Here is a 12,771-nt window from a genome sequence, read left to right as displayed (position 1 = left end):
ACACCATGGGACCACGCAGCAATCATACCGCTCAGGAAGGAGACGAATTCTGTCTCCTAGAGATGAATGTAGTTTGGTGCGAAAAGTGCAAATCAATTCCAGAACAACAGTGAAGGAGCTTGTGAAGATGCTGGAGGAAACAGGTAGACAAGTATCTATATCCACAGTAAAACGAGTCCTATATTAACAGAACCTGAAAGGCTGCTCAGCAAGGAAAAAGCCATTCTACAGTTTGCAAGTGCACATGGGGACAAAGATCTTACTTTTTGGAGAAATGTCCTCTGGTCTGATGAAACAAAAATGTAAATGTTTGGCCATAATGACCATCATTATGTTTGGAGGAAAAAGGGTGAGGCTTGCAAGCCGAAGAACACCATCCCAACCTTGAAGCATGGGGGTGGCAGCATCATGTTGTGGGGGTGCTTTGCTGCAAGAGGGACTTGTGTACTTCACAAAATAGATGACATCATGACGAAGGAAAATGTGGATATATCGAAGCAACATCTCAAGACATCAGCCAGGAAGTTAAAGCTACAAATGGGTCTTCCAAATGGACAATGACCCCAAGCATACCTCCAAAGTTGTGGCAAAATGGCTTAAGGACAACAAAGTCAAGGTATTGGAGTGGCCATCACAAAGCCCTGACCTCAATCCGATAGAACATTTGTGGGCAGAACTGAAAAAGCGTGAGTGAGCAAGGACAACAAACCTGACTTGGTTACACCAGTTCTGTCTGGAGGAATGGGCCAAAATTCCAGCAACTTATTGTAAGAAGCTTGTGGAAGGCTACCCAATACGTTTGACCTAAGTTACACAATTGAAAGGCAATGCTACCAAATACTAACAAAGTGTATGTAATCTTCTGACCCACTGGGAATGTGATGAAAAAAATTCCAGAAAGAAATATAAGCTAAAATAAATCATTCTCTCTACTATTATTCTGACATTTCACATTCTTAAAATAAAGTAGTGATCCTAACTGACCTAAGACAGGGAATGTTTTCTATGATTAAATGTCAGGAATTGTGAAAAACTGAGTTTAAATGTATTTGGCTAAGATGTATGTAAACTTCTGACTTCAATTGTACGTGCATTATTGCTTGAACTAGAATAGGTTTTCCATAAAAATCCAGCCGATCTAATGCAATCTATGCCTATATAACTGGTGTTTATTGCATTTAAACTAGCTTTTGGAATGGCACACTTGCCTTTACTTGATCTTGCTGCGCATAATCTCAGACAAGAGCACATCTTTTGAGGGAGTTGTTTAGAAAGCTCTTATATGGTGTGGTTTAACCGTGTATTATGCTAATAACTAACTGTGGAAACCCACTCCCACATTTAGAATAATCTAGAGTCATCAACATTAGAACAAGGGCAAGAACAAATGTTATATACGCATGCACCTGTTATGAATCCATCAGAAACTGTGCGTGAGAACCTTTCCTTTCATACAATCATACAAATATTGCCTATATACATACAAATAAAAATAAAAGTGACATGAACTGAAATCCACAAGTGCAATATAAAACATACAGTGCATCCGGAAAGTTTTCACAGCGCTTCACTTTTTCCACATTTTGTTATGTTACAGCCTTATTCCAAAATTTATTAAATTCATTATTTTCCTCAAAATTCTACAAACAATACCCCATAATGACAATGTGAAAGAAGTTTGTTTGAAATCTTTGCAAATCTATTAAAAATAAAAAACGAAAAAAATCACATGTACATAAGTATTCACAGCCTTTGCCATAACACTCATAATTGAGCTCAGGTGCATCCTGTTTCCACTGATCATCCTTGAGATGTTTCTACAACTTGATTGGAGTCCACCTGTGGTAAATTCAGTTGATTGGACATGATTTGGAAAGGCACACACCTGTCTATATAAGCTCCCACAGTTAACAGTGCATGTCAGAGCACAAACCAAGCCATGAAGTCCAAGGAATTGTCTGTAGACCTCCGAGACAGGATTGTATCGAGGCACAGATCTGGGGAAGGGTACAGAAAAATTCAGCAGCATTGAAGGTCCCAATGAGCACAGTGGCCTGCATCATCTGTAAATGGAGAAGTTTGGAACCACCAGGACTCTTCCTAGAGCTGGCCACCTGGCCAAACTGAGCGATCGGGTGAGAAGGGCCTTAGTCAGGGAGGTGACCAAGAACCCGATGGTCACTCTGACAGAGCTCCAGCATTTCTTTGTGGAGAGAGGAGAAACTTCCAGAAGAGCAACCATCTCTGCAGCACTCCACCAATCAGGCCTGTATGGTAGAGTGGCCAGATGGAAGCCACTCCTCAGTAAAAGGCACATGACAGCCAGCCTGGAGTTTGCCAAAAGGCACCTGAAGGACTTTCAGACCATGAGAAACAAAGATTGAACTCTTTGGCCTGAATGGCAAGCGTCATGTCTGGAGGAAACCAGGCACCACTCATCACCTGGCCAATACCATCCCTACAGTGAAGCATGGTGGTGGCAGCATCATGCTGTGGGGATGTTTTTCAGCGGCAGGAACTGGGAGACTAGTCAGGATCGAGGGAAAGATGAATGCAGCAATGTACAGAGACATCCTTGATGAAAACCTGCTCCAGAGTGCTCTGGACCTCAGACTGGGGCGACGGTTCATCTTCCAACAGGACAATGACCCTAAGCACACAGCCAAGATAACAAAGGAGTGGCTCAGGGACAACTCTGTGAATGTCCTTGAGTGGCCCAGCCAGAGCCCAGACTTGAACATCTCTGGAGAGATCTGAAAATGGCTGTGCACCGACGCACCCCATCCAACCTGATGGAGCTTGAGAGGTTCTGCAAAGAAAAATGGGAGAAACTGCCCAAAAATAGGTGTGCCAAGCTTGTAGCATCATACTCAAAAAGACTTGAGGCTGTAATTGGTGCCAAAGGTGCTTCAACAAAGTGTTGAGCAAAGGCTTTGAATACTTATGTACATGTGATTTTTCATTTTTTTATTTTTAATAAATTTGCAAAGATTTCAAACAAACTTTCATGTTGTCATTATGGGGTATTTTTTGTAGAATTTTGAGGAAAATAATGAATTTAATCCATTTTGGAATAAGGCTGTAACATAACAAAATGTGGAAAAAGTGAAGCGCTGTGAATACTTTCCGGATGCACTGTATGTAGAGTACATGGCACTTACAAGATCATTATCACAGCTTCTGAGAGTGCTCTGTATCCTAAGGGCTCATTATAAAACAGACTTTATTAGTCAAACTCACTTGCTGTACTTGTCATCATATTTGCAGATATAACTCAGGTGTGCAGCAAAGGCCTCCACAGCAAGCGGACACGGGATTTCTCCACTCTTCCTCTTAATGATCACGCCTAGAGCATCCAGAGCACAATTGTCACTCTCAATCAGCATACTGTACATCAGGATTTAACTTCTAACACACATTCAGCAAGGGAGGGCATCTCTAGCTGTTTGGTTATCTGATGTAGATCCAAGAACTGGAAAACTGTAGGTATTTTATAATACATAATAATACAGATTATCTTCTTGTCGAAGTACACTGGATTGCCTTGCTGATCACAAGCAAAACATTACTCATAAAGAAATATGATCTGGCCGCAAACACCACTGGAGTTCATTGTATCTAAAATAGCTACTTTGTAATTGCTCATTATAATGCCTTTGCATAGCTTTAATCTCAATCTAATCAAAACAAGAAGCAAAGAAGCATCAATAAGAATCAAGAAACAGAAATATCTGTTCGAAAACAATCAGTACTGTAATTTTGCGTTTCTGTTTGGTGGCGCTGTGGCACAGAAATGACACTTCAGCATTAACTATCATCTGTTGCATTCATTAGTGATGTACTGCTCAATACAGTTCAGGTTTTGGCAGTGCTTTAGCACAGCAGTCTCTGTAAAATTTTATAGCCTCCAATAATTAAAAGCAACATCTGCTCTCAAAGACAAAACTGTGAGGGTAGAAGAAGCATTTACTACATAAATAGATCATTTCAGATTACAAGGAATAAAATATACATTTTCATTCAATCTCTCTCTCTCTCTATTAATATATATCTATTACACGGCTCTCTGGAATACTCAATTCTAATTGGTCAATTGTGCCATCCAGCAGGCAGATATTGCTCTGTAACAACCACACATCCTGGGATTAAGATGTATCAGACCACTCATCCGGGTTCTGCGAGCCATCTCTCCTGCTTCTCGGATCAATGTGCAATCTCTACAAGCTAATAAAATCATTTCAACTCAAATCAACGTTTCATGTGCATTTATTTATTTATTTGGCAAGCAGTCTTGTAATAGACTGAATACTGAGGAGTCAGACGGTAAATTTTACAGAACTACCGACGCAAACCGGAGGTTGATTCCAGCTGTTCAGCGACTTCTTTCTTCTCATATAATTACACTATTTCAGCACAAATCAATATTTTATGTCCATTTATTTATTTATTTTATTAGAAGATGTGTAATAAGTTGGATAATCTACAGTCAGCTTGTAATTATTGCAAAATAAATGCCTTCTGGGTGATACAAGACCCCTTCATCGTTAGTTCATGCTAGTTCCAAATGCATTAAGTAATGTTAACAACTACAACTTTTAAAAAAATGTAGTAATATATGTTGAAATTTACATTAACCATGATTCATTTATGCTGTAAATATACTGTTCATTGTTAATGTTAACTAATATAGTTAATGTTAACAAATTGAACCTTATTGTAAAGTGTTACCATTAACATGTATTTTAGGATAAGATGTTAGGATGATTTTTTTAAAGAATGTATAAGGGAAAGTATGTTTTAGGTAAGTGGTCACCATTTCTCTAAAGTTTTTCACTGCATCACCTTTTTGCCTTCACTAGCTGAATTTAAACGTACAAATACAGTCTCTCAATTAATATGGCCTGAAAAGCTGCATGCGTTATCATGATAAAAGAATTAGCAAAGTGCTGTTTTATCTCACACTGCAAGACATCTGGTCAACTTCCCAAATGTATACAGTATACCATTTGGAAACAAAGTTGTGTGCTTTTAACCTAAAACTTCAGGCATATTTCTGCTTTTTTTAATAATAATAAAGAGATTAATAAAAAGAGGGAACACAAAGCTATTTCTACCAGACTGACAAAGTAAAAACCCTTTATGATTAAACTGACACACTGCTTGACAACACTGAATAATGTCTTGTATATGCACAGATATTTCTCATGTGAAATTGCTGTCAAAACAGGTCATAAGTCAACGCCAGTGCAATACCACAAGGCTTTGCTTTTCCATCATCCTATGATGTGCTTGATATCCACTTAATCCACATCAGTGTAAAACCAATCTTAGCTCAGACTGCTATTGTAAAAACACTCTCTAGGAGGCATCGTGCACAAACTGTAGTTTGGTTCAAGGTTTTTCAAGAACTATCAGTCTAGTATGCTATCAACATGTTACCTTCCACATAAACTGATTTGTTTCATGAATGGCTTCTCTTTACCTTCTTTTGTGGGAGAGTAGGCATTGGTGAGGAATCTGAAGTTGCCCTTGTTGTACCAGTTGATTATGGACATATTGCCTCTCATCTTAATGCGAGACTGCCCACGTTGTTGTGAGGCCTCTGTATTGATCAGCATAGACTGAGGAAGACCAGTGCAATCACTCTTCCTGGTGCTCAGCAGCCCGCAGCAGTAGATCCCTGCAGGAGGGAGAAAGAAAAACTGATGATTATATTATCCAGTGAAATAAGAACTCCATCTCTATAGGAGACTGAGAATTGATGTTCAGCCCTCAGTATTTACTGTAAGGCATAGAAAGTGTTCACATTTGCAACACTGCAACAAAAGCTGGTCTCACGGTGGGAGATTCTACTGCAGCATAAAGATTTTGGACAGTATACTGCAAAACGTCATTTTCTTAATCAGTATTTTGTCTTGTTTTCCAGTAAAATATCGAAACACCCTTAAAAGAAGAAATATTAGCTTGAGATGCAATATTGCATTTGATACTAAGACTTAGTAAGTTATTTATTCATGTTTTAAGCATAAATCCAACAAAATCTAGTTAGGTTTATGCTTAAAAAAGAAAAACTAACTTGGCAACTGGATAAGAACTTAATTCAATAAATATTCTCTGAAAACATGTCTTATTATCTGACACAATTTTTGTCAATAAAAATAAATTTGTAAATATATGTATATTTGTTTAAAGACCTTTTGATATTTTTCCTGGAAAACAAGACAAAAAAGCCAATTCATTTTTTTTATATAATAAAATACAAATAAAATAGATTATGTATATAATAAATGAATTACTAATATATATAATATAATATAATAATATATTTTAAATATGTTTATAAATAATATAATATAATAATTTATTTTTGATTACCCCTTCTTACAGTATACCATCTAAAGCAATTATTGACATTACACAGTGTTAAATAATGATAACATGAATAGAGGTCATCTGAATAGATCCTAGGTGGGACTGCATGTTTGATTTGTAAAGCTGTGTGCAGATGTGTTCTCCACAGCTCTTCCAGATGCAACGGCTTTGTGAATACAACCTGACTGAGATATGATAGTCACTCATATTCATCAGCCAAGCAGGGGAAAGGTGACAGTTGTGTAACTAATCTTTACTTTCTATATGCTTATAGAACCAATGAATTTACTTGATGAGTGCAGTTTTCTTTCCTGTGTTAATGTATTTCCTGCTGAAACGAGAGGTTTGGGTAGGACACCACTGAAAGGCCCATCCCTTTATCATGAACCACAATTTTCTACTTTCTAGTTGCAAGTATTAGGGAAATGGCCATTTTCTTTATAGAGAGACATTTATTGGACAAAAATGTATGTAGTGCTAGATGAGGCTTTAATACTATTGGTCTGTTTTCCCGGAAGATGAATACTGTCAATCTTAAATGTGTACATGTCATCACACTAGAGTACACTAGCATATAGATGGTTTCAAAGATGGTTTTTTATGAAACAAAAAAAAAAAAAATGATTTCATAGGCCTCCTATATGTTAGCATGCAGAGATGCTTCTGTTAAAAAAAAAAAAACCCTGCCCCTTACATAATTTTTTTTTTCCTGTGAAATTATAGATTTTTGACCATTTTTGACAATTGCCATGACTAAAAATGACTTACTGTTGTTTTTTGACCATGTCTTTTGAGTTACAGTGGCTGAAACCAATAGTCAGCAGATGGTTTTGTTTATAGTAATTACTTTTATGTAAAAATTTAAAAATAAGAAAAAAACATTTTGAAATTTGTGTGATTTCTGATAATTTTGTGACAGCTACAAATTACTTTTGTTGGTGATGTCTTTTATAGTACTTGTAGTTGCTGAAACATAATAAATATGCTGTCCTAAAATCATCAGTCTCAGTATTGTATCTGAAAACTGCAACATTACAAAAAACAAACAAACAAAAAAACAGGTTTCACATCAGTGAGCAGCCTACCAAAAAAGAAGTATCGGTAGCTATACTTTGTGCTATAAAAGTGATATCAGGACATCCCTATATATGTGAAAATGGAAAGGGACAATATTAGACTCAACAGTAGAGAGAGAGAGAGAGAGAGAGAGAGAGAGAGAGAGAGAGAGAGAGAGAGAGAGAGAGAGAGGGTTAAAGTTGCCCTTGGCCTACTGTAATCCACTCTTGCTGTGTTAACTGTGCATTCACTTCTTCCTGCCCAGCTGGAGGCATTCATACAATCTATGAGCATGACACATGCTTTCTAGTGAGAATTCAAGTTCAGCTTCCTCTCACTCTCTCCATTTATTGCTTGCCAAAGTATGCAGTCACTGTGTAATTAAAAACTGCAGGGGATGAGGAGCATCAGATGGGGAGTAGATTAGATGGAAAAATATTCTAGGCAGAATTCACTGAGAGAATAAGAGCCAATAAGAATGCAAGGAACTATTAGATGAAGTACAACACCTCATTTTGAAAGTGAGTTCCAGTACCTACCTTGTTTCTCAAATTCCTGAAACAAGTTTAGACTTGTGATGCTTGGTCCAGTGAAGATGATAGCGTTACGGCCAGACAGGTTCTGACAGAGCTGCTTGGCCACCAGACTGTGAAGCTGAGGTTTATTCTTCAGGGTGTCCAAACCATCAGGCCCAGGACCCTCCTTTAGATGGACACTGATCTGGTGTGGAGGAAAGAGAAGATTAAAGGAATAGTTCACCCGAAACTAAAAATTAAATTTTTAAATGTTAAACTTAAATTTCAGAGCTTCAGCAGAGGGGAAGATTTTGCAGTGAATAACAAACAACACTATCATAGAGCTCCAGAAGACTTCGAAAACAGTTCACAAGTCATATGAACTACATTTGTTGTGCTTTTATGGTGTATTTTGTCCATTTTGTAGCTTGACAGATGTGGTCACCATTCACTATCATGTACAGTGCATCCGGAAAGTATTCACAGCGCTTCACTTTTTCCACATTTTCTTATGTTACAGCCTTATTCCAGAATGGATTAAATTCATTATTTTCCTCAATTCTACAAACAATACACCATAATGACAACATGAAAGAAGTTTGAAATCTTTGCAAATTTATTAAAAAAAAAAATGAAAAATCACATGTACATAAGTATTCACAGCCTTTGCTCAATACTTTGTTGAAGCACCTTTGGCACCAATTACAGCCTCAAGTCTTTTTGAGTATGATGCTACAAGCTTGGCACACCTATTTTTGGGCAGTTTCTCCCATTTTTCTTTGCAGAACCTCTCAAGCTCCATCAGGTTGGATGGGGTGCGTCGGTGCACAGCCATTTTCAGATCTCTCCAGAGATGTTCAAGTCTGGGCTCTGGCTGGGCCACTCAAGGACATTCACAGAGTTGTCCCTGAGCTACTCCTTTGTTATCTTGGCTGTGTGCTTAGGGTCATTGTCCTGTTGGAAGATGAACCTTCGCCCCAGTCTGAGGTCCAGAGCACTCTGGAGCAGGTTTTCATCAAGGATGTCTCTGTACATTGCTGCATTCATCTTTCCCTCGATCCTGACTAGTCTCCCAGTTCCTACCAATGAAAAACATCCCCACAGTATGATGCTGCCACCACCATGCTTCACTGTAGGGATGGTATTGGCCAGGTGATGAGCGGTGCCTGGTTTCCTCCAGACATGACGCTTGCCATTCAGGCTAAAGAGTTCAATCTTTGTTTCTCATGGTCTGAAAGTCCTTCAGGTGCCTTTTGGCAAACTCCAGGTGGGCTGTCATGTGCCTTTTACTGAGGAGTGGCTTCCGTCTGGGCACTCTACCATACAGGCCTGATTGGTGGAGTGCTGCAGAGATGGTTGTTCTTCTGGAAGGTTCTCCTCTCTCCACAGAGAAATGCCGGAGCTCTGTCAGAGTGACCATCGGGTTCTTGGTCACCTGCCTAAGGCCCTTCTCCCCCGATCGCTCAGTTTGGCCAGGCGGCCAGCTCTAGGAAGAGTCCTGGTGGTTCCAAACTTCTCCATTTACAGATGATGGAGGCCAATGTGCTCATTGGGACCTTCAATGCTGCAGAAATTTTTCTGTACCCTTCCCCAGATCTGTGCCTCAATACAATCCTGTCTCGGAAGTCTACAGACAATTCCTTGGACTTCATGGCTTGGTTTGTGCTCTGACATGCACTGTTAACTGTGGGACTTTATATAGACAGGTGTGTGCCTTTCCAAATCATGTCCAATCAACTGAATTTACCACAGGTGGACTCCAATCAAGCTGTAGAAACATCTCAAGGATGATCAGTGGAAACAGGCTGCACCTGAGCTCAATTTTGAGTGTCATGGCAAAGGCTGTGAATTCTTATGTACATGTGATTTTTTCATTTTTTATTTTTAATAAATTTGCAAAGATTTCAAACAAACTTCTTTCACATTGTCATTATGTGGTATTGTTTGTAGAATTTTGAGGAAAATAATGAATTTAATCAATTTTGGAATAAGGCTGTAACATAACAAAATGTGGAAAAAGTGAAGCGCTGTGAAAACTTTCCGGATGCACTGTATGGAAATCGGTTGCGTAAAGACTCTTTTTGTATTCCATGGGAAAAAAATACAGCAAATGAATTTGGAACAACATAAGGGTGAGTAATTAATGACAGATTGTTCATTTTTAGGTGAACTCCTCTTAATGCTAAATAAATCTTCAGAACAAAGCCGTTAATAATATTGGGCTTTGACTTTTTCGAATAACATGTGACATGCAATTTAAAACCTATACAAGCCTCTTAGCAAAGCTTTGATAAAACATAAATAAGACATCAAAGATCCAACTACTGCATTTCAGCAGCTCACAATGTAGTCTCTGATTATTAATCAAGCTATAAAATCCTTGATTACATTTACCAAATCACCAAATGGGATGAAACATAGGACAATAAATTCTACTGACTGATTTGCTCACTCCACAGGTACACAAAAGCAGTTATTTTCTTTAAAAGGCACAGAGCAAGAGAGTGCAATTATATTAAGTGTTCTAGGCTTTCCTTTCTTTGTTGACTCCATAAATGATATTTTATCGATTCCACCCAGTTATGTGGCTCTCTTTAATCCTTTATTATTTAAACAGATGAATTTTAAAATGATGCAACCATTAAGGCATCTGAGAACATTGTGCTGAGAATGGTTGACAAGCAGGGTTGCTTTCTTTGTGTCGGATAAGTGATGAAAGGTTTATGATAAATTAAAAACAAGCTCAGGGTCACCAATAATCAATGATCTAACAGCACCAAACTCTAGTTTTAGCATCACACTTTTGGTGACATTCAATAGTAAACATGTGACAGTAGTAGGGGCAGTTGTTAAGTGTATTGTGAGATATTAGCAAACATCCACCTGAGCCATCTATGAATGAGTGAGTGTGCATTCACCTGACAGATGAACCCAGTGGAGCTGCACTGTCGCACCCACAGGCTGAACTTCCTCTTCTTCCTCTTACGCAGCTCTCTCTCTGTACATGTGGTAATGAACACGGGGTCTTCATCAATCAAGGGTTCATGAAGGACCTGAGGGGAAGCAACATGTCTCACTTGAAAATGTCCCCCATGATAGCACCTGCAAATGCATCATTGCGAATATGCAAATGTATTTTTAAAACTCTTATGTTGCCTTCAGGAGATGCATACTGGAATATTGGTGAAGACCCTGAGAAAAGATATTAGGTAGCCTCTAAAGATAATAATGAAGATATTTATTTTTTTAGTGGTTCTTGCTAAGGCAAGCATCACTATAACTATTGTTCATATTTACGGTTAAGGATTTTTCGAAACAACTACCTCTAAGTATTAAACTTGTCTGCATAATCCTGTGACGTACAAAAATGAATGATACCTCAAATTGTGTGGCTTGTTGATGAGATGTGTGCAGTGACTTTTCTAAGTGATCAGATTTATGATTTTCGCCTATCGGACAATAAAACAAGCAAAAAATTCCATAAACTTACATTGAAAGAGGAGCCCAAACCATATCTAGGAAGTTAGAACCATACTATCATAGACACTTGGGGTTGGACTCTTTTGAGCAACCACCCAGTATACCCAAGCAACCTTCTGGCTGTGAGTTTTGCTTGGGCAAGCATCCACCACATTTTGTTAAGAATATATATATATATATATATATATATATATATATATATATATATATATATATATATATATATATATATATATATATAAAATTATGATTATTTTTTTGCTAGTGTATAACACCCTTTAACATCCAGCATGGTACCCAAGAAAACAGTGCCTGCAGCTGAAAACACATGAGCGAGATAATGTAAAACACTAATCTGGGGGCTGAAGAACTGAATTTGTTTCAAGTTCAAATGCAAGTCTAAAGACAACCTTGGAAAGAATGGAAATGAAGAAGTGGATATCTTACAATTTTAAGCATGTCAAATTATCCATTTTACTTAAGAACCTAAAAATGTAGGGGGCCTGGGTAGCTCAGCGAGTATTGACGCTGACTACCACCCCTGGAGTCGTGAGTTTGAATCCAGTGTGTGCTGAGTGACTCCAGCCAGGTCTCCTAAGCAACAAAATTGGCCTGGTTGCTATGGAGGGTAGAGTCACAAGGGGTAACCTACTTGTGGTCATGATTAGTGGTTCTCACTCTCAGTGGGTCTTGTGGTAATTTGTGTGTGGATCGCGGAGAGTAGCATAAGCCTCCACATGCTGGGAGTCTCAGCAGTGTCATGCACAACAAGCCACGTGATAAGATGCACAGATTGACTGTCGCAGAGGCAACTGCAGTGTGAAGCATTTACATGTTTCCATTGATCATGGTATAAATAATGGGGGGGTTGTACTTCCTTGTTTTAATTATTGGGGGGTTACCTCCCCCCCATCCCCCCAGAATCTACACCCCTGGTCAGAAGAGTGCATGGCAGACAAAAACACAAACAGAGCCATGCATTCAAACACGAAACAGAGACAAACACACTGACAGATAATAGAAATGAAAGGGCAGTCAGACTGAGGTCGTGACACTCTGGGAGCCATTTTAAAGATGAAAGTGCCAAGATACATTACACCCGGTGAATTATTCATATTGATTGAGAAATGGTGCCATAAGTCAGGAAGTGAAAATTCTTTATTGTAATTGTATATCAAGACTTTAATTTGCCCAAATGTAATAAATGGTGTTCACTCTCACTGAATAATAGACTATTTAAATTCTAGCCCCTAATCCAATATTTTCTTTACAACTTGATTTTATCTCTGGCAGTAAACTAATTTTTAAAAGAAAGAAAGAAAGAAAGAAAAACAGAGAAGACAGAAAA

The 12,771-nt window shown here is 38.3% G+C and overlaps 1 protein-coding gene across 1 annotated transcript in view; it reads right to left on the bottom strand.

Moving 5' to 3' along the window:
• The window catches only part of LOC127414130 (piggyBac transposable element-derived protein 5-like), a 34,197-nt gene that overhangs the window by 4,726 nt on the left and 16,700 nt on the right, over positions 1-12,771 (bottom strand). The window contains exons 3-6 of the mRNA XM_051651913.1: positions 10,862-10,996; positions 7,968-8,148; positions 5,483-5,680; positions 3,241-3,346 (exon numbers count right to left, since the gene is read on the bottom strand). Coding sequence (XP_051507873.1) covers positions 3,241-3,346; positions 5,483-5,680; positions 7,968-8,148; positions 10,862-10,996 — 620 coding nt within the window. The remainder of the gene's footprint in view (positions 1-3,240; positions 3,347-5,482; positions 5,681-7,967; positions 8,149-10,861; positions 10,997-12,771) is intronic.

The sequence above is a fragment of the Myxocyprinus asiaticus genome, chromosome 23, assembly GCF_019703515.2.
Source record: "Myxocyprinus asiaticus isolate MX2 ecotype Aquarium Trade chromosome 23, UBuf_Myxa_2, whole genome shotgun sequence".
Lineage (NCBI taxonomy): Eukaryota > Metazoa > Chordata > Actinopteri > Cypriniformes > Catostomidae > Myxocyprinus > Myxocyprinus asiaticus.
The sequence above is the reverse complement of the archived record's forward strand: the minus strand, read 5'-3'. Positions and strand labels throughout refer to the sequence as shown.